At 43.2% G+C, this 22454-nt stretch overlaps 1 protein-coding gene across 6 annotated transcripts in view; it reads left to right on the forward strand.

The window, feature by feature from the left end:
* DCAF1 (DDB1 and CUL4 associated factor 1) overlaps positions 1-22454 on the forward strand; it is an 88606-nt gene that overhangs the window by 52660 nt on the left and 13492 nt on the right. For all 6 annotated transcript variants that reach the window (XM_008260723.4, XM_051852378.2, XM_070050759.1 and 3 more), the window contains 12 exons: positions 272-481; positions 2699-2868; positions 6378-6502; positions 7653-8916; positions 10035-10233; positions 10684-10766; positions 11253-11337; positions 14462-14695; positions 16551-16644; positions 19046-19150; positions 19699-19772; positions 20143-20244. In XM_008260723.4, the coding sequence (XP_008258945.1) occupies positions 272-481; positions 2699-2868; positions 6378-6502; positions 7653-8916; positions 10035-10233; positions 10684-10766; positions 11253-11337; positions 14462-14695; positions 16551-16644; positions 19046-19150; positions 19699-19772; positions 20143-20244 (2745 nt within the window). The remainder of the gene's footprint in view (positions 1-271; positions 482-2698; positions 2869-6377; positions 6503-7652; positions 8917-10034; positions 10234-10683; positions 10767-11252; positions 11338-14461; positions 14696-16550; positions 16645-19045; positions 19151-19698; positions 19773-20142; positions 20245-22454) is intronic.

Raw genomic sequence — 22454 nt, forward strand, 5'->3', positions numbered from 1 at the left:
CATTGGACTTGCCTTGGTTATAGCTGTATGAGGAATTGCTCTGAATAATTTTGACCTTTCTAAAAGCCACAGGTTTATACCTGTATGTTTTTTCAACATAATTAAAAGCTCTGTCACTTTTTTTTTGAAATGGGTTTAGTGTTTTGATTTCATATGGCTGTAAACATAGAAATACTTTGTCAGTCCTGTTGAGCATGAAAATTTACCACTTTTTTTAATTTTATTTTTCCCTCCTACTGGTTCCTCCTAATTTTTTTCTGCTTGTTAATAGATCAGTACTTTGGAGATTCTAAATTTGGAAGATCAAGGTGCACTTCTGAGTGATGATGAAATATTTGCTAGCCGCCAAACTGGGAAACATACCTGCATGGCCTTGCGCAAGTACTTTGAAGCTCACCTGGCCATTAAATTGGAACAAGTGAAGCAGTCGCTTCAGAGGACTGAGGGTGGCATTCTTGTTCACCCTCAACCCCCATACAAGGTGAGAAGATGTAGTCTTTTTTTTTTTTTAATTTTTATTTTATTTATTTATTTGACAGGCAGAGTTAGACAATGAGAGAGAAATAGAAAGAGAAAGGTCTTCCTTTTCCTTTGGTTCACCACCCAAATGGCTGCTGCGGCCGGCACTGCGCTGATCCGAAGCCAGGAGCCAGGTGCTTCCTCCTGGTCTCCTATGCGGGTGCTGGGCCCCAAGCACTTGGGCCATCCTCCACTGCCTTCCCGGGCCACAGCAGAGAGCTGGACTGGAAGAGGAGCAACCGGGACAGAACCGGCGCCCCGACTGGGACTAGAACCTTGGGTGCCGGAGCTGCAGGCGGAGGATTAGCCAAGTGAGCTGCAGTGCCGGCTGAGATGTAGTCTTTTTTTTTTTTTTTTTTTTTACAAATTTTGTTTTTGACAGGCAGGTGGACAGTGAGAGAGAGACAGAGAGAAAGGTCTTCCTTTTGCTGTTGGTTCACCTTCCAATGGCCGCCGCGGCCAGCGCACCACACTGATCCGATGGCAGGAGCCAGGTACTTATCCTGGTCTCCCATGGGGTGCAGGGCCCAAGGACTTGGGCCATCCTCCACTGCACTCCCGGGCCACAGCAGAGAGCTGGCCTGGAAGAGGGGCAACCGGGACAGAATCCGGCGTCCCGACCGGGACTAGAACCCGGTGTGCCGGCGCCGCAAGGGGGAGGATTAGCCCAGTGAGCCGCGGCGGCGGCCCGAGATGTAGTCTTAAAAGGAAAAGTTCTTTAATACTCCAGTCCATGTTGCATTTTGGGCCTAAAACTCGCAATCAGATCTGGGGAGTCTCTTTTGAGATGCACATTGTTGGGTTGTACTTGTGCTGTCTGGAAACATAAAAACTGAAAGTGGACACAATAGACGAACTTCAAAGACTTAGTTTGCTTCCAGTTTTAAGTTGCTACTTCTTTGGGATTCTAGAACCAAAAGATGAAATGAAGTATGCATATGATAGCTTTCTTTTAAGATAAGTACTAAATATCCTGCATTTTGCTGCGCAGAATTTCTTTTCTGAAAGATGTGTCTATAATGACTTTTCTATCATTTTAGCATTGGGACTGGTGCTGTAGTGCAGTAGGTTAAGCCAGCCCTTGTGATGCTGGCATTCTGTATCAGAGTGCCAATTTGAGTCCAGGCTCTTCTGCTTCTGATCCAGCTTATTTAATAAGATCAGTGTCTACATGTTTTAGAAATGAAAAATTGAAAGCTATCATTATATGGAGGTACTTTATCTTCTTAGGCTGTGAAATACATGCACAAAGGAATCTTTTGTATGTTTTTATGACAAAATATATTGTGTCTAGTTATAAATACTACAAACAAAAGGTGAAACAGTAAATAGTCATTTCATCTAAAGAATATTTACTCAAGAATTGTGGAATTTGAAAGCTGTTATTACCTAGGATTTTTTTTTAAAAGATTTATTTATTTACTTGAAAGCCAGAGTTAGGGAGAGAGAGAGACATAGAGAGATCTTCCATCTGCTGATTCATTCCCCAAATGGCTGAGATGGCTGGAACTGCGCCAGTTCGAAGCCAGGAGCTTCTTCCGGATCTCCCATTTGGGTGCAGGGGCCCAGGTACTTGGGCCATCCTCCCCTGCTTTTCCAGGTGCATTAACAGAGAGTTGGATCAGAAGTGGAACTTCAACCATGGAAGTTAAACTGGCACCCATGTGGGATGCTGGCATTGTAGATGGCAGCTTTACCTGCTAGACCAGAATGCTGGCCCCTGAGCTTTGTTACTAAAACTTGTTGACTATGGCCTGTATTGTGACATAGCAGGTAAAGCTCTGCTCAGGTAAAGCCCTGCAGTGCTGCCATCACATATGGGTGCCAGTTGTAATCCTGACCGCTGTACTTCTGATCCAGCTCTCTGCTATGGCCTGGGAAGGTAATGGAAGATAGCCCAAGTGCTTGGGGTCCTGTACTCACATGGGAAATCTGGAAGAAGCTCCAGGCTCTTTGGCCTGGCCCAGCTGTGGCATTGCAGCCAATTGGAGAGTGAACCAGTGGATGGAATACCTCTCTCTCTGTCTCTGTCTCTTCTTCTTTCTCTGTGTAATGCTGGCTTTCAAAAAATAAAAATTCTTTAAGTTAAAATCAAACTTGTTGACCAATGAAGTTCAAGATAGTGGGTGGGAGATAAGAGTTAAATATGATAATAATAAATAAATTTCTCTCCTTTTAGGCATGTTCATATACCCATGAACAGATTGTGGAGATGATGGAGTTTTTGATAGAATATGGCCCAGCACAGCTATACTGGGAACCAGCTGAAGTCTTCCTCAAACTGTCTTGTGTGCAACTCTTGTTGCAGCTTATTTCTATTGCCTGCAATTGGAAGACCTATTATGCAAGGTGGGACCAGAGGGAGGTTTCAGATGAAGTTCAGTCCTGCTTACTGCTTTTGCTAAAGTTGATGTTGGTTTGCACATTGTGTATGATAAACTTCTGTTGAATTGAGTTTTGGACTTTTATCTGAGAAAGTAGATTAAGCATGAAAACATTTTAATTTATAGAGTGCTTTTTTATATAATTTCAGTGATTGTGAATATTGCTCAGTAGGCAGTGATGAACATCTCTACCCTCAGAGAAGTTACATTGTTTACATGGCTATAGCTGCAGAGTTGGAGTTGAAGTCCTGTTTTTTTTTTTTTTTTTTTAAAGATTTATTCATTTATTTGAAAGTCAGACTTACACAAAGAAGGAGAGGCAGATAGAGGTCTTCCATCTGCTGGTTCACTCCCCAGTTGGCTACAATGGCTGGGGCTGCGCCAACCTGAAGCCAGGAGACAGGAGCTTCCTCCTCTCCAACATGGGTGCAGGGGCCTGAGGACTTGGGCCATCCTTCGCTGCTTTCCCAGGCCATGGCAGAGAGCTGGATCGGAAATGGAACAACTGGGACTCTAACTGGTGCCCTATGGGATGCTGGCACTGCAAGCCACAGTGCCGGCCCCTGAAGTCCTTTTTTGAGACTGAAATGCAGTATTCTTTAGTACAGTATTCTTTAGTACTTAGACTTTTTTTTTTTTGACAGAGTGGACAGTGAGAGAGACAGAGAGAAAGGTCTTCCTTTGCCGTTGGTTCACCCTCCAATGGCCGCCGCGGTCGGCGCGCTGCGGCCGGCGCACCGTGCTGATCCGATGGCAGGAGCCAGGAGCCAGGTGCTTTTCCTGGTCTCCCATGGGGTGCAGGGCCCAAGCACCTGGGCCATCCTCCACTGCACTCCCTGGCCACAGCAGAGGGCTGGCCTGGAAGAGGGGCAACCGGGACAGAATCCGGCGCCCTGACCGGGACTAGAACCCGGTGTGCCGGCGCCACTAGGCGGAGGATTAGCCTAGTGAGCCGCGGCACCGGCCTAAATTTCTTATTATTACTTGACAACCATATAGAATGTTAATTTTACTTTGGCATAGACTTTTTTGTCTTGGAATTTATCACAGTGCTGAATATTTACAGTTCATTTAAAAGCATTTAGCATGCCGAACAGGTAAGGCTCATAAAAGGGCAGTTGGGTAATCAAGAGGCTGGGTGGGTTCTGTTTGAAGATGATGTAAAAAAAAATAATGTGACAAAATTGATCAGCAATAGTTTTTGACCTTCTTTCTCTCTGTAGCTACTGCTATAAAGATGAGAGAGGCTTATTTAGGGTGACTATGGCTTGTTTAGTATATCCCAGTATATTAAATCTAGTGAGGTACTTTTGGAGTAGCTGTTGTCAAATTTTCTGGTCTCAGGAACCCTTTACCATAAAAATTGTTGTTTTTGTGTTTTATCTGTTGATGTTTACTGTTTTAGAAATTAAAATAGAAAATATAAAGCTGTTTAAAAATAATGTCAACGTGTAGCATGTTAGTTAGCATTTTTAATTAAAAAATTTCAAAATAAAACCAGATGATTTTAGCGAGTTTTAAAAAATGTTTGGCTTTATATCTCATATCTGCTTTGTTACTCAATCTTTTGTGACGTCACCTATTACATAGCCTCTGGATGATTTTACTATGCACTTGTGAGAGAATGAGAGTGAGAGATGAAAATAACTTGACATCATAGGGTCCTGGAGACCTCCCAGTTCCCCTAACTACACTTATAGATCCACAGTTTTAGCTGCTGAAAAGTAGGTTATTACATTTACTTGGAGAGCCACTTTAAAAAATGATGAAAGCTTAAAAAAATAACTAGGAAGGATGTAAATACATTTTAAAAGATTTTTATTTAAAATATATTTCTGACTGGTAAATTGGTTTATTGATTTAAAAATCTTATTTTTATAAACAAAATAAATACTTCTTTCTGCTTCACTAGAGCCTTACATTGCAAAGAGAAATGAAGATCCTTCTTAATGACTATGCCATAATGTCTAAATTACACATAATTGTAGTATTTTATCAAATTCATCTTTTTAATGAAATATTCCATAATACAGAGGTGCAAAGAATGATATGGCAAATATAGCAACTACTGTGTGGCCAGGGTTGGTTTATTGCCATATTTGCCTCTTCCTTAGTTCCCTTTGTTTGCCTGCCTCGAGTAATAAGTCTTGAGAATTTGGAATATATTCTCTCTGTTTATGTTTTTATTCATATATAGCTGCATGTCTATAACTGATAATATAGTTATGCTTTGTAAGTTTCTAAATTAGGTGAATATCATGTGCATCTTTTGCAGCTTTTGTTTTTTCCATTTTTGTTTCTGAGATTTATGCATGTTGGTAGTTAACAGAAACTACTGTGTTTCTTTATTGCAGTGTCCCCCTGCTGATGAACATTAAATGTCTTTTTCTTTTTTTATTTGTGCTCACAAATGGTACTGTGACTTCCTTTTGGAATCTCTCTTGAGGATATGATGTGTATAACCTAGGTGTGGGATCTGCATTTATTGGGTATCGCCAAAGTGTAAAATGATCATACCATTTTCTTCTACCAGCGGTATATGGCAGCTTTAATTTTTCTGCCTGCCTGTGAATTCTTGATGTTGTCATATTTTTAATTTTATATCTTATTTTTTCTGTTTTATTATTATATCTTCAGCTTTTTCCTTGCTATTTAGAATATTTTGAAAACTGTCAGTGGCAGCAGAGTAGTTTATCATATGAATGTACTGTATTGTAACACATGTATTCCTGTGTCTATGCACAGTTTCCTAATTCCTTTACTGTTTTAAATGTGGTAGTAGACATCTTAATACATAAATGCATGTTTGTACTTTTTTTTTAAAAAGGTGATTTATTTATTTATTTGAAAGAACCATAGAGAGGGAGAGACAGAGGGGTATTCCATCTGCTGATACACTCTCCATATGGCTGCAACGGCCAGGCCATAGCGAGGAGCCTCCTCCAGGTCTTTCTGCATAGAGTCAGAGGGGCCCAAGCACTTGGGCCATCCTCTGCTGCTTTCACAGGCATACTGGTGGGGAGCTGGATTGGAAGTGGAGCAGCTGGTACATAATGTGGGCAGCCAGCGCCGCACATCGCAGCCTAACCTGTTAGGCCAAAGTGCTGGCCCCAGTTATGGACATTTTAAGAATCTTTCTCATTTCCAGATAAGTTTCTACAGAGAATATCTTAATTTCTATTCCTACCAAGTTTGGGAACTTTTGTCTGTATATATCCTCACTAGCATTGAGTAGGGTTTTTAATCTCAGCAGATTGAGGTAAAAGTTTTATCACTATGTTTTTTCGAACTAATGTCATGGTGACTTAAAAATCTCCTCTCAGTGCTGTGACTAGGGATAGAACCACATAGGTAGCGGTTTTGACCTATTTTATGAGTATCTCTCTCTTTTTGTAAGCTGTTTTTTTTTTTTTTTCCCTTTTTTCTTATGGCTGTATTTTAGTTTCCTTTTGATTAATTCTTCTTCCTGTCCAGGAATGATACTGTGCGCTTTGCTTTGGATGTCCTGGCTATTCTTACTGTGGTGCCAAAAATCCAGCTTCAGTTGGCAGAATCAGTGGATGTGTTGGACGAAGCTGGCTCTACCGTCTCCACTGTGGGTAGGTTGTCCCTTGCCATTTTTTTTTTTTCCTTTGTCTGGGTTTGTTTTCCTTTGCTGCTGTGGTCCTAGTTATTTACTTGAACTGATGGGGGGATATGAGAACCAGACGGTAGGGGAGGAGGATACCTTATATTTTTCTTGTTGGTGGTGCCACACAGGTTTCTTGTAAGGGAATCATGCAAGTAAATTTGTTTTCTGTATTCCTGAAAACTGTGTACTCTACAGAGTCTTTTTTTCTTTCAAAGATTCATTTGTTTATTGGGAAGGCAGAGTTATAGAGAGGCGGTTGTAATGGCCGGAGCTGGGCCCATCCAAAGTCAGGAGCTTCTTCCAGGTCTCCCTTGTGGGTGCAAGAGTCCAAGGACTTGGTTCCCCTTCTACTGCTTTCCCAGACCAAAGCAGAGAGCTGGATTGGAAGTGGCACAGCCAGGTCTTGAACTGGCACCCGTATGGGATGCTGGAACTGCAGGCAGTGGCTTACCTGCCACAGCAGCGGCCCCTTTACAGAGTCTTGAAATATGAAGATTTATGCAATATAAAGAAGATTTATGGGAAAATGCTTTTGGGTAGATAGTAAAAACTTAAGCAACGTGAATATTTAAGAAAACAAAAACAGTGACTGGCAGGCAGCTGAAAATGGGTAAAAATCACACACAAGGTAAATAGACTTTGAGATACAGTTTATTAAGATCAGGGGTGCTGCTGAGGTGGGCATGGGAAGTATTGGGACTGTACATCCTGGTTGCTTCAGTCTGGGGACAAAGCCCAAGGTGCAGGAGCTTGGTTTAACTTTCTTAGTGTGTTGTGGGAAAGGTAGAAATGGTCCCCTGGCAGCCAAGCCGAGGGCTTTCTTCTTTCCTGCTGAAGATTTTAACTTACTTTGACTCCTCTTAATCTAGGAAAAATGAACCTTAATAATTTCTGTATAACTACTAGTAACTATATAGGAGATATTGTATCATAAAGCTACATACTTGAAGAACTAATTGTATTTTATGCAAACAGCTCCTTATACTTTTTAAAAGAAGTGAGGTGGTTTCTTCTTTAAAAGTAGAAGAGAATGATTAGAATGCCACATTTTGAGTCTGAAACCATTGAAATCAGTCATGAATTTTACAAGGATTGATGCGAGTTTTTCCTTCCATTAGGTATCAGCATTATTTTGGGAGTGGCTGAGGGTGAGTTCTTTATCCATGATGCTGAAATTCAGAAGTCAGCACTTCAAATTATCATCAATTGTGTGTGTGGCCCAGATAACCGAATATCCAGTATTGGCAAATTTATCTCTGGAACTCCTCGGAGAAAGCTGCCTCAGACCCCCAAAAGCAGCGAGCATACCCTGGCCAAGATGTGGAATGTGGTCCAGTCCAACAATGGCATCAAGGTTCTCTTGTCATTGCTGTCCATTAAGATGCCCATCACCGATGCAGACCAGATCCGTGCCCTGGCCTGCAAGGCCCTGGTGGGCCTGTCTCGCAGTAGCACTGTCCGGCAGATCATCAGCAAACTGCCCCTTTTCAGCAGCTGCCAGATCCAGCAGCTGATGAAGGAGCCCGTGCTACAGGACAAGCGCAGTGACCACGTCAAGTTCTGCAAATATGCAGCTGAGCTCATTGAACGGGTGTCAGGAAAGCCGCTCCTCATTGGCACTGATGTGTCCCTAGCACGACTGCAGAAGGCAGATGTTGTCGCCCAGTCAAGGATCTCCTTCCCTGAGAAAGAGCTACTTCTGTTGATACGAAACCATCTCATTTCTAAAGGGCTTGGAGAAACAGCGACGGTGCTGACGAAAGAGGCCGACCTGCCCATGACTGCTGCCTCCCATTCTTCTGCCTTCACCCCAGTAACTGCTGCTGCTTCACCTGTCTCTCTTCCCCGAACCCCTCGAATTGCCAATGGCATTGCAACTCGACTGGGCAGCCATGCTGCCGTGGGTGCCTCTGCCCCCTCTGCCCCCGCTGTTCATCCTCAGCCACGGCCCCCTCAGGGTTCACTAGCTTTGCCTGGCCCATCTTATGCAGGCAACTCCCCTTTGATTGGTAGGATCAGTTTTATCAGAGAGAGGCCATCACCTTGCAATGGCAGGAAAATCAGAGTGTTGCGGCAAAAGTCGGACCATGGCGCCTACAGCCAAAGCCCAGCCATAAAAAAGCAGCTGGACAGACATCTTCCTTCCCCGCCTACGCTGGACAGTATCATCACAGAGTTTCTTAGAGAGCAACATGCTCGATGCAAGAACCCAGTTGCTACTTGCCCACCTTTCTCTCTCTTTACTCCTCACCAGTGTCCTGAGCCAAAACAGAGGCGGCAAGCGCCAATAAACTTTACCTCACGGCTAAACCGCAGGGCATCATTTCCAAAGTATGGAGGGGTAGATGGTGGATGCTTTGATAGGCACCTTATCTTTAGCAGGTAAGAAGAGGCCCTCTCCCATCCTGGGAATTGGAATTATTTAAATTATTTAAATCAGAGTATTGGGGTGATGTCTGCATAGAGTGATTAGTCCAGTCAGCCATTTCCTGGTCTGAAATGCCATTCCTTGTCACATCAGTACATAAGCAGTGTGTGTCACCTTTTGTTTACCAGAGTCCTTATGTCATTAGTGGCAATACTTGAATAATGTGTTACCACTGGAGAGCCCATGCTCCCTAACCAGGATCTTAGCTCGTTTTGTGCTGGTCCAAAATGCCTTCTGATGTGAATTTTTTAAAATACTAATTTTCTTTTTATTTGAAAAGCAGACAGAAACAGATCCATCTATTGGTTTAGTCCTCAAATGCCTGCAACAGCGGGGGCTGGGCCAGACCGAAGTCAGGAGCCAGGAGCTCAATCTTGATCTCACTTGTTGGGGCAGCGATCTGTAGAAAGAAGTTGAATTGGAATCAAAGTCAGGACTTCAGCCAGGCATTCTGATACGGAATGTGAGCATCCTGAACAGCATGTTACCAGCTGCATCAGATGCCTCCTTGAACATTGTGATTCCTTAAAAGTCTCATGGAAAGGGATCACAGTTTTAAACGTGGGATTTTTTTTTTTTTTTAAGATTTATTTATTTATTTGAAAGAGTTACAGAGAGGCAGAGGTAGTGAGAGTTCTTCTATCCATTGGTTCACTTCTCAAATGGCCCCAGTTGGAGCTGGGCTGATCTAGAGCCAGGAGCTTCTTCCAGGTCTCTCATGCAGGTGCAGAGGCCCAAGGAGTTGGGCCATCTTCTGCTTTCCCAGGCCGCAGCAGAGAGCTGGATTGGCAATGGAGCAGCTGGGACTTGAACCAGCATCTATATGGGATGCTGGCACTGGAGGCGGTGACTTTATCCACTGTGCTGGCCCCTAAATGTGGGAATTTTTGTTATTTAAATTTGTAAGTGGAGGTCCTTTTCTCTCATTTAAAATTGAAAATGAACCAGTGAAGGTTAGTGTGATATTTTAAAGAACTTATTTCACACCTATTCAAACCTAAGTCCTTCTAGCAAGTTTTCTTTTTGAGTCCCTGCACATTCTATGTCTCTGATTCTCTTTTGTTTTGCTTAGATTCCGTCCTATTTCAGTGTTCCGGGAAGCCAATGAAGATGAGAGTGGCTTCACCTGCTGTGCGTTCTCAGCACGGGAGAGGTTCCTGATGCTTGGCACCTGCACAGGGCAGCTGAAGCTCTATAATGTGTTTAGTGGACAGGAGGAGGCCAGTTACAACTGTCACAACTCGGCTATCACACACCTTGAACCTTCTAGGGTGAGGGTCCCTTCCTCCTGGATGCTCTCGTTTCTAAGATGGGTTGGTGAACTCCTCTTTTATTGGAGTTTCTTGTGAGGAATCCTTACCTCTAAAGTCTAGGTGAAATCGACTGGACTCCAAGGGAAACTGAGGAGTGTGCCGTATCAAGAGAACCGGTTATCTTTGATGTCTTTCCAAGTTTTCTTCCTCTTTTCTTTGGAGCCATTATATTTTTGTTACGAGCTCAGAAGGATTTAATGTGCTGTTAAATTTATTTTCTAGTACACTGCAGGTACATGTATTTAAATCTTAGTGACTTCTGATTATTTCTTGGCTCCTGAAAGTTGTTCTTTTTCTCTTTAATCCAGTAATGCTTTTATGTAAATATTTTAAAAATACTAATGGTAGATAGCAACATCTACATGTATATAAACCCACGTTTACCCTCCTTGGGCCTCCTTCTTTCAGGACGGGTCCTTGCTGCTGACATCTGCTACTTGGAGCCAGCCTTTGTCTGCACTTTGGGGAATGAAATCAGTATTTGATATGAAGTATGTATCTGCTTTTGTAGTCTGGTGTTCCTGTGTTTTGTTTATATAATTTATACTCCATCTATTTGTTGGACTAGAGGCCTTTTGGGAAGTAGGATGCTGTAAGTTATTGTTAACTTCTTCATTTTAGGCTTATGTTTTAATAAAATTTTATCTTTTAATTTCTAGATGCTCCTGGAAAGTATATGCTTGCCCATTTGGGCAGCAGATCCTTCACTTAACTCCAAATGGCCATCTTTATACTTTGCCAAGTTCACATGGGCCATTTACATTCTAATCTTTCGTATTTCAAAGGCACATGTGCCCTATGGTCATTTTTCCAACCAAGGAATCCCTGTCAGGGTATGCTTAGACACACTGCTGGAGGGAATGTTTTTAATCTCACTGTACAGGCGTTTCCTCTGTGGGAGCCAAGGCATTAAGAGGCTGCAGTGTGTGCAGGAGTCTGTCTTGAACATCTTGACCTCTCAGTGCTTTTGTCCGTAGGCATTCCTTCACAGAAGACCACTATGTTGAGTTCAGTAAGCACTCTCAGGATCGAGTCATAGGCACGAAGGGAGACATTGCCCACGTAAGTGCTGGAGAAACCTCTGCTTTCACGCTCACTTTGCTCATTTGTTAATTCAGAAATATTCTGGACTGAATGTGAGGACTTAGTGGGTATCTAGAAATTATAGTGATAGTCCTTCCAGTTAAACTCTAGAAGTGTATTAAAGTAGTTTTAAGTTATATAGGAAAAATGAAATAATTGACTCTGAACTTAATCTTGCAGCTTGAGGAAGATGCTGTTAGCACAGCAGATATCTTTGAGTTCTTACCAAGTTTTAGGTGAGATAAAATCCCTGCATTTTTGGGCTCATGTTAGATGGTTGGTTGCTGCAGAGGAAAAGAAAGAAGCAGTGTAAGAGGGAAGAAATGCTTGATAGTGTGGTCAGGGACTGTTTTGTTAGCTTCACTGATTGGATACTGTTTAAGCAGAGCCCTTGAAGGACTTGTGACTGTCGTGCAGGTGTCATTCTAAGGCAGAGGGAGTAGCCAGGAAACAGCCTTGTTTGGGAGCTGTGAGGCAGAAGAGGGTAAGAGCTAAGGTCAGTGATGGGTACATATCCCGTAGCATCGTGGAGGAGGTAGTTGGGACCTTTAGCTTTTCTTCTGAGGAAGGTGAAGACAACTGGAGGGTGGCAGAAGATATATGACTGGATATGAAAACCTAAAGCATGATTTGTTTCTGTGAGAGAAGCAAAAGTAGACCTTCCAGGCAGGAGGATATTGTATCATGAATAATGGGGCATGATCCAGACAGACATGCAGAGGCCTTGAAAAATGATGGGCCGTAGTCCTGAGGTTTTGGATATGTGAAGTTTGAGATTCTATTAGACATTAACTGGGAATTGAATGTACAGATGGGGAGTTGAGAAGTCTGGGATGGGGGTTAAAATTAGGAGAGTAGTGCTTATATCAATATTTATAGCTGTGAACCTGGATGAGATTAAGGGGGCTAGAGGAGAGGTGTAGGGACAGCACTTGCATGTGCCAGTGTTTAGAAGTTGCCAAATAAGGAGGATCTTAGGGAGGAGACCAGAGAGAGTGACCAGAAAGTCAAAAGGAAACCCCAGGAAAAAGACCTAAAAGCCGAGGGAAGACTGCGTTTGGAGGAATGATTGATCAGTTGAGTCAGAAATTGCTGATGAGTTGAATATAAGAATGAGAACTGAGTGGGAGCGTTGAACAACATAGAGGTTATTATATAGTTACAACTATATTTAGTTATACATAATAGTTCTGGGGCCTGGGCTGTGGTACGGTGGGTTCGGCTGCTTCTTGGGAGGCCAGCATCCCATATCAGAGTAGCAGTTCAACTCCTAGCTGCTCTGCTTCCCATTTAGCTTCCTACTAATATGCCTGGGAAGGCAGCAGTGATGGCCCAAATATTGGGACCCCTGTCACTCATTAGACCAGGGTGGAGTTCTGGCTTCAGCTTGGCCCAGACCTGGCTGTTGTGGCCATTGGGGCAGTAAACCAACGGATAGAAGATCATTCTCTCCCCCTTTGTCTCTCTTGCTCTGCCTTTCAAATAAGTACATAAATCTTTAAAATATAGGCTGTACACTGATCAGACAAAATCTTGGTTAGAGTGGTTTCATAGGAGGAGTGAAATAGACACACTGAGTATAGTTAGTTCCTTTAAATTATTTTGTTGGGATACAAAGCAGAGAAGTAGAGTAATAAATAGCTTGAGGGGAGAATTTAGCATGGTAAAGGGAGGATTTCCCTCAACTTTTCATTTGAAAATGTTACAACATACTAAAATCATATGGAAAGAATGGTACATGTGTTCACTACCTAGATTCATCACTTTAATATTTTTCCATACTTTCTCTATGAATGTGTTTTTCTCAATTTGAAAGTGAGTTACAAGCATCATTACAGAACATGCATCATCTTTTTTTTTAATATTTTTATTTATTTGAAAGGCAGAGTTACAGAGAGGCAAAGACAGAGAGAGAAGCTTTCCATCTGCTGGTTCATTCCCCAAATGGCTGCAACAGCTGGAGCTGGACCGATCCAAAGCCAAGAGCTAGGAGCTTCTTCCAGGTCACCCATGCGTGTGCAGGGGCCCAAGCACTTGGGCTTTCTTCCACTGCTTTCCCAGGCCATATCAGAGACCTGGATCAGAAGTGGAGCAGCCGGGATTTGAACTGGTGCCCATATGGGTTGCCAGCACTGTAGGCGGCGGTCTTACCCGCTATGCCACAGCGCCGGTCCCTGAACATGTATCTTCTAACAATAAAACTATTTAATTACATAGTCACATATCCAAATTAAGAAAATTAGAGTAGTTCTCAAATATCATCTAATATCCAGTCCATGCCCAGTTTTTCCAGGTGTTCTTGATGTGTTTGATTTCATATATGTTTTTTTTTTTTTTCCTGAACTAGGATCCAGCCAAGATTCACATATTGCATTTGGTTATTATGTTTAATGTTTTAAAAGCCAAGAACCCTTTCTCCAGTTCTCATGGCACTGACTTTTGAAGAGACCAGGCTAGTTGTCTTGTCCCATGATCTGGATGTTTGTTTCCTTGTGGTGTTTCCTTATTTGTTTCCAAATCAAAAGAGTTTTTTTTTTTTTTTTTTTTTTTTTTTTTTTTTTAAAGAGATAGGAAATATTATAGCACACTTGTAAACTGATGGGAAAGATCTGGTCTCTGCATGAGTTGTGCATTGTAGCCTTTGGAAACTTAGTAGGTGGACTAAAATAGGTATATTGGGAGGTTTTAAGAAGAAAAGAGTATTTCTTAGATGTTTTTCTTTATAAAGTGACCCTTAGAGAGTATTCTGTGGGTAATCATTGATTGATCCATATGGAGAATTTCTCAGTTTTTATCTTAGAAACATTTTTCTGTTTCTTGAAAAGGGAAAAGGGAAGAAGAGTTTTCTTATCTTTAATGCAGTTTCACTTTTCATTTTCCTATCATAGGAAGGGGGTATTCAAGCCTTGAATGGGAACCAAAGTACTTGAACTTTGCTTGGATTGGATCTTCCACTTTCCAGTTACTTTACACTATTAGAGCTTTTGTAATTTCAGTGGGAAGGATTTAGAATACATGAGAGAGATATTTAACAGTTTCTCTTTAAATTTGTCAGTGGATGGTTTGGTCTGATTTTTCTCTTCCCACCCCTTCTTCTCTAAAGATTTATGATATTCAGATTGGCAACAAGCTGTTGACTCTGTTTAACCCAGATCTTGCTAACAACTACAAGAGGAACTGTGCCACCTTTAATCCTACAGATGATCTTGTCTTAAATGATGGCGTCCTCTGGGATGTCCGCTCTGCACAGGCCATCCACAAGTTTGACAAGTTCAACATGAACATCAGTGGCGTTTTTCATCCGAATGGGCTGGAAGTCATCATTAATACTGAGATTGTATCCTTTACACTAATTTCTTATTTTCCGTTTTGTTTTATGGTTTGCGATGTAGATACAATTTCTCTTTCCACCGATACTTGGGTAAAGTGTCCACACTGGAAGTAACATGATGCCTGTCCTTTGGTTGGAGTGTTAGGGAATCTCCAGCACACACATGGTTATGCTGGAAATTCCTGATGACTTTCACTAGTATATTTTCCGTGTATTGGGAAGAGTCGCCATAGGTTCTTGCCTCCTTGTCTCCAAATATTGGATGGAGTTTTTTTCTGTCCTCAGAAGGGTTTTGTGTTTGCTATATAGAAATCACTTCCTAGGGGCCAGCACAGGAACCCAGAGGATTAAAGCCCGGCCTGTAGCGCTGGCATCCCATGTGGGCGCTGATTTGAGTCCTGGCTGCTCCACTTCCCATCCAGCTCTCTGCTATGGCCTGAGAAAGCAGTGGAAGATGGTCCAAGTCCTTGGGCCCCTGCACCTGGGTGGGAGACCTGGAAGAAGCTCCTGGCTCCTGGCTTTGGATCTGCTCAGCTCTGGCTGTTGCAATCATAGTTGCAATCTCTCTGTAACTCTTTCAAATAAATAAAATAAATCTTAAAAACAACAAAAAAATTAATTACTAGCCATAAGAGGGAAAGGAAAGTGCTACTATTGGAGGAAGGGAGCTCATATACTTGAGGTACCATAGGATATTTTCAGGGACATCATTCAGTAATATGTATTGACCTTTTTTTAAAATAGTTTCTGGTTTTTGTTTTTTAAAGATTTATTTTATTTTTAAAATTTGTTTGAAAGGCTAAGTTAGAGAAAGAGAGAGGTTTTTCATCTGCTGGTTTGCAATGGCCAGGGCTGGGCCAAGCTGAAATCAGACCAGGAGCTTCTTCAGGGTCTCCCACGCTGGAGCATGGGCCCAAGCACTTGGACCATCCTCCGTGGCTTTCCCAGGTGCATTAGCAGGGAGCTGGATCACAAATGGAGTAGCAGGGACTGGAACCGGCACCCATATGGGATGCCAGCACTGGAGGCGGTGATTTTACCTGCTACACAACAGCCTGGTCCCTGTATTGAGTTGTTTTTGTTTTAATTTTTTTTTTTTTTTAAGATTTATTTATTTGAAAGAGTTACACAGAGAGAGAAGAAAAGGCAAATAGAGGTCTTCCATCCGCTGGTTCACTCCCCAGTTGGCTGCAAGGCTGGAGCTGCGCTGATTTGAAGCCAGGAGCCAGGAGCTGCTTCCAGGTCTCCTACATGGGTTCAGGGGCCCAAGGACTTGGGTCATCTTCTTCTGCTGTCCCAGGCCATAGCAGAGAGCTGGATCCGGAGTGTAGCAGCCGGGACTTGAACTAGCGCCCATTTGGGATGCCGGCACTATGGTGGCAGCTTTACCTGCTACGCCACAGTGCCGGCCTCCTGTACTGACTTTCAGCACTGAGCTGGGCACTTGGCCCAGCGGTTAGGCTACCATTTGGGAAGCTGTTACCCCATATTGGAGTGCCCGGGGGTCAGGTCCCAGCTGTGCTCTGTTTGAGCTTCCTGTGGATGCACCTTGGGAGGCAGCAAGTAGTGGCCTGAGCAGCTGGGTCCCTGCCCCAGCTGTGCATGAGAGCTGATGGAGGATAGTTCTTAGTTCTGCTGTGGCCTGGCCCAGCCCCAGCTGCTGCAGACATTTAGGATGTGAATCAGCAGATAAATGGGAGATCTCTCTCTCTTTGTCTGCCTCTTTGTCTGCCTTCCTAAAAATGACAAATGTAATTGATACCTAGCCAAATGAAAAATGCAGTAGTTTAGAATTTCCTTCATGAAGTTAGTTAAGAAGTCCGGTGAAAAATAAGTTTTCCTTGACCCCTCTTCCTCCCAGTGGGACCTTCGAACTTTCCATCTCTTACACACTGTTCCTGCTTTGGATCAGTGTCGTGTGGTGTTCAACCATACGGGGACTGTGATGTATGGAGGTAATAAACTTTTTACTTTTCTTCATTAATGTCTACCCTCCTTCACTTAATTTGTTAAGTTCTTTTTGGAAATATCTATTGTGAATTGGAAAGCATCTGAAAGACATAATATAAGAAACAAAATGATAGTACAACTGTTGACAAAAGAGAAGGTGGAATTGTTGATTTACAGCTGTGGTGGGAAATCTTTTTCTCTGCCATGGGCCATTTGGATGTTTATAACATCATTTGTGGACCAAACAAAAGTTTCAACTTATTTCATAAAACCATATGGTCTTGGCACTTCTTTTTATTTATAAAATAGCTTTTATTTTATTTTTTCCTAAAGAAATAAATTTCATAAGTACAATTTTAGGAATATAGTGATTCTTGCCACCAGACCTGCCCTCCCATCTCCTCTCCTACCCTACTTCCTCATCCCTCTTCCCATTCCCAGTCGTATTCTCCATTAAGATTCCTTTCGATTAACTTTATACACAGAAGACTGACTATACTAAATAAAAATTTCAACAATTTGTATACACACACACACACACACAAGAACTGTTTGAAAAAAAGTTTTACAGTTAATTCTAAGAATACAACTCATTGAGGACAGAGGTCCTGCATTGGAAGTAAGTGCACAGGGACTCCTGTTGTTAATTTAACAGTTAACACTCTTATGTATGGTGTCAGTGATCACCCAAGGCTCTTGACATGAGCTTCCAAGACTGTGGAAGCCTTTTGAATCCACAGTCTCTGTCAGTATTTAGACAAGGCCATAACCAAAGTGGAAGTTCTTTCCTCCCTTCAGAGAAAAGTACCTCCTTCTCTGATGGCCACTTCTTTCCACTGGGGTCTCAGTAACAGAGATCCTTCATGTAGGAGGTTTTGTTTTTGTTTGTTTGTTTTTTTTTTTTTTTTTTTTTTTTTTTTTTTTTTTTTTTTTTTTGCCACAGGTGATAGATTTTTTTTAGGTGGTCAATATATATTTTTAATTTCTTTTTGAGAGTTATTCTGGAAATGTGTTATATGCTTACCCCTTTGGGCAGTCTTTATTTTTCTTAAAAATTTGTATGATTCAAAACTATTTCTTTGGGATAAATTGAGAAGGCATTTAACTCAGCACAGTTTATCTTCTGCCAAAAGAAAGATTTCCTTTATATACTGTTTATCCGGACTGCCAGTAAAACACATGTGTATTCAACAAAAACACCAAAAAAAGGTAAAATAGTAACACTTAAAAAAAATCAGCTTAAAAATTAGCCTACTGTAGATTTATTGAATTTTGGATCAAGCCTATAGCTGCCTTGGTAGGGTCAGACCAAATGATTTCCTGGGGCTTGTATGGCCCATGGGCTGGGTGTTCCCCACCCTTGATTTAGGAGGAAAGGCAACTGACTTTGAAGATAACAAGTCTTGTATAGAAAGAAATTTTATGTAATAATTTTCCACATATCAATATGAACTTAAAACTGTTCATGTCTATTGTCTTGCAATAAAGTCTTTGGCTGTGACACCGTTTGCCACAGTAGATTGACTATGCAAGGGTACTGTGAGAGGAACCAATTGGATGCAACTAAGCTTTTTTTATTTATTTTATTTTTTTTATTTTTTGACAGGCAGAGTGGATAGTGAGAGAGAGAGACAGAGAGAAAGGTCTTCCTTTGCCGTTGGTTCACCCTCCAATGGCCACCGCGGCCGGCGCGCTGCGCTGATCCGATGGCAGGAGCCAGGAGCCAGGTGCTTTTCCTGGTCTCCCATGGGGTACAGGGCCCAAGCACCTGGGCCATCCTCCACTGCACTCCCTGGCCACAGCAGAGAGCTGGCCTGGAAGAGGGGCAACCGGGACAGAATCCGGCGCCCTGACAGGGACTAGAACCCGGTGTGCCGGCGCCGCAAGGCGGAGGATTAGCCTAGTGAGCCGCGGCGCCGGCCGCAACTAAACTTACTTATAAGGAAACGGTGAGGCCGGCGCCGCGGCACACTTGGCTAATCCTCCGCCTTGCGGCGTCGGCACACCGGGTTCTAGTCCCGGTCAGGGCGCCGGATTCTGTCCCGGTTGCCCCTCTTCCAGGCCAGCTCTCTGCTGTGGCCAGGGAGTGCAGTGGAGGATGGCCCAAGTGCTTGGGCCCTGCACCCCATGGGAGACCAGGATAAGTACCTGGCTCCTGCCATCGGATCACCATGGTGCGCCGGCCGCAGCGGCCATTGGAGGGTGAACCAACGGCAAAGGAAGACCTTTCTCTCTGTCTCTCTCTCTCACTGTCTGTCTCTCTCTCTCACTGTCCACTCTGCCTGTCAAAAAAAAAAAAAAAAAAAAAAAGGAAACAGTGAAATCCTCATTGGCTGATACATTTTCTGCACTTCTGAATAGGGGACATTTCTGATTCTTAATTGTTTGCTTTCCCCTCCCCCCCAGCTATGTTGCAGGCGGACGATGAAGATGACTTAATGGAAGAAAGGATGAAGAGCCCTTTTGGGTCATCCTTCCGAACATTTAATGCAACTGACTACAAACCTATAGGTAAGTGTGAGGGGCAGAACTTGATCATCGTCCTGTTCTGGGCTTCCTTCCCTAGGCACTTCTTATTTCTACGGAGCACTGTCAGTTTTCACTGGAAAGCAGAGGAGTTACAGAAGTATTTATAAACCATCACCTAGAGTTCCTTTAGAGGAAAAGCAGGTGATTTTTAATAACTTTAAATTTATTTTCATTTTATATGAAAGGCAGAGAAAGGGACAGAGAGAAAGATAGCATCCATACTCTGATTCCCTCCTCAAATCCTGCGACAGCCAAGTCTGGGACTGGTGGAAGCCAGGAGCCAGGAACTCGCTCCTGGGTCTCCTACATGGATGGCACAGACCCTAGTACTTGAGCCATTGTCTAGTCCTCCCAGGGTGTGCATTAGCAGGAAGTGGAGTAGCCAGGACTTGAATCAGGCACTCTGAAATGCAATGCTGGGGCCCCAAGGGGCCATTTAGCCACTGTACCACATGCCTGCCCCAAGGAAGAGCAGGTGTTAAGATCACAGCAGTAGCCCAGATCTCAGTCTTGTCTTGCTGTTTTCCCAGCGACCATTGATGTGAAACGGAACATCTTTGACTTGTGCACGGACACCAAAGACTGCTATCTTGCTGTCATTGAGGTAAAGGGGTTACAGAGGGTCTGTTTTTTCTGGTGTTCAGGATCAAATATCAAAATGCACTGCAGGTATTTTGTTGGACATAAGATGTGTTCTAAAGTTGATGTATTCTGATGGTATTACTGATAAATCTCATTTGATGAGTTTTGGGAGATGAACGCTGTAAGAGAAAGAGTACAGTGGTCTCTCCTGTGTTTACATCCCTCACTGCTCAAGCTTTTCCATCCTGTGTCTCTCTGTGTTCCAGGCATATTTTCAGTCTGCTCAAGAATTTTAGGTACTGATTAGGTAATGGCTGCCCGTCAGAGCTGAGGTGTAGATGTGAACCTTCTGACAGCTCATTGATCTTTTTGGTCTGGGTGTTTTATTCCAGAATCAAGGTAGCATGGATGCCCTGAACATGGACACAGTGTGCAGACTGTATGAAGTAGGCAGGCAGCGGCTGGCAGAGGATGAAGATGAAGAAGAGGACCAGGTCAGTTCAGTGACCTTTGAGATTCTTTTATGCTCAGCAGTCTTCTTGGAAGTTAGGTTCTTCTGATTTTGCTTTGGTGGGGTGGGGGGTGCATGGTAGGGTTGGGGGTTAAGATACACAAATGCTGTCAGCTGCCTGAAGTCACATTGCTGAGGATGTGGATTATAGAAATGGGTTAACTTGTTAAAATTCTGGTTTACTATTTCCTCAGTTTTGTGACATAGTCTGTTTTCAGAGTAATAGAGTGCAACTTACACAAGAATGTGGTTTGTGAAAAAAATGGAGTTAAAAGGTCTATTTTGGTGCAAAAAATTTTGAACTCCATGTATACAAAGGTTCCTAAAGAGAAGCACAATTCCTACACTGGGAGATGAAACAGAAGTGAGCCCAAGGTCTGTAAAACAGGTGTGTTACCTCCTCTGCTCAGATCTCTTCCTCCCCCGCTGGGATGAGAGGAAGTGCACTTGCCTTGGCTTGCCAACGCCACAGTTCTCTGTCCATCATCCATGATCGGTCTGGTAAAGTGCAGACAGTGGTTAGGGATGATAATGAAATAGCTTCCTGTTACTGTTATAGCTTTCCCAGACAGCTTGTTCTTAACATTTAAAATAATTTTTTAAAAGCAAAGATGTTTTAAATCTTAAGACTAATTTTATGGGCAAAAGACCCATGCTTTTCTCTAGCAGGGCTTAATGCTAACTAAAGAGGGGTGTGGGTTTCACTGTTAATTGTACAGGTTATGAGTATGCAGTTCTCTAAGTGAAATCCTTCTTTGAATACTGTAGCACCTGTACATCAAAAGTGGTGCAGTCCACCTGGCTCAGATAGCTGAAACAAACTCCCGTGTGTGCTCTGTTGTTTCTGGTGGTATCTTCGCGTTGACCAGCATGTATTTTATTAGAGCTCAGAGATTTGTAATGCCCAGATAGTTTTCTGAGAGTGAGGAAAAGAAGTGTGTGTGTAGGACAGTGCTGGTGATCACGGTGGGATCAGAGCAGAGCCTTGTCCAGGGCCAGGTTGCTCCTGGTCGGAGGTTCTCCCTCCCCTCCTACACAGATGGGAGTTGTCATGATCCCTCTGAATTCCATGGAAATCTTTGGTTCTTTCTTTGGTTCTTTTCCATAGTTTTTTATATACCACATGGATCATAATGCAGACTTAGCACCAGAGTGGAGATCACTCACGAGACGCTGCGGGGATTTTCTAGTGAAGCAAGCTTTCCTTCAGTGCCTGCAGCCGCAGGGCCTGTAAAGACCTTGGCATCACGGGTGAGGGACCAGCAGTGTTTAGAGCCCGTGTGGGTTACAAGATAGAGGTCCAGAGGACAGGGCTTCAGATTGATACTTGAGCTCTTTAATGTTTTCATGAATGTTGTACTATTTACCTTGTGCATTTTGTTAGTCTGTCTGGGTAGCAGAGCTTGGAAGTGGTGTAAATCCTCCAAATTTTGTATGGCTTCCTTGAGTGGATTTTTTTTTTTTTTAAGGTTTTATTTACTTACTTTAAAGGCAGAGTTAGAGAGATATCCTCCATCCTCCGGTTCACTTGCCAAATAGCTACAACTGGGCCTGGCTGAAGCCAGGAGCTTCTTATGGGTCTCCCACATGGGTGCAGGGGTTCAAGGACTTGGGGTGTCTCCTACTGCCTTCCCACGTGCATTAGCAGGAAGTTGGATTGGAAGTAGAACAGCCTATATTCAAACTGGCACCCACATGAGATGCTGGTGCTGCAGATGGCGGCTTAACCCACTATGCCACAGTGCTGGCCCCAAATGGCTTTTTTAATAGTGTCTCTTTTTTTTTCATTCTTGATTTGGTTAGCTACCTTAGACACTCTGCTCCCTCAATGCATAATTTTTCACTTCAGCTGTTATGAAATAAGATGTACTTTTTTTTTTTTTTTTTTTTTTTGACAGAGTGGACAGAGAGAGAGAAAGGTCTTCCTTTTTTCCATTGGTTCACCCCCCAATGGCTACTGCAGCCGGCGTGCCGCAGCCAGCGCACCGCGCTGATCTGAAGCCAGGAGCCAGGTGCTTCTCCTGGTCTCCCATGGGGTGCAGGGCCCAAGCACTTGGGCCATCCTCCACTGCCTTCCCAGGCCACAGCAGAGAGCTGGCCTGGAAGAGGGGCAACCGGGACAGAATCCGGCGCCCCGACCGGGACTAGAACCTGGTGTGCCGGCGCCGCAGGCGGAGGATTAGCCTATTGAGC

Source organism: Oryctolagus cuniculus, chromosome 10, assembly GCF_964237555.1.
Source record: "Oryctolagus cuniculus chromosome 10, mOryCun1.1, whole genome shotgun sequence".
In the NCBI taxonomy this organism is placed as follows: Eukaryota; Metazoa; Chordata; class Mammalia; order Lagomorpha; family Leporidae; genus Oryctolagus; species Oryctolagus cuniculus.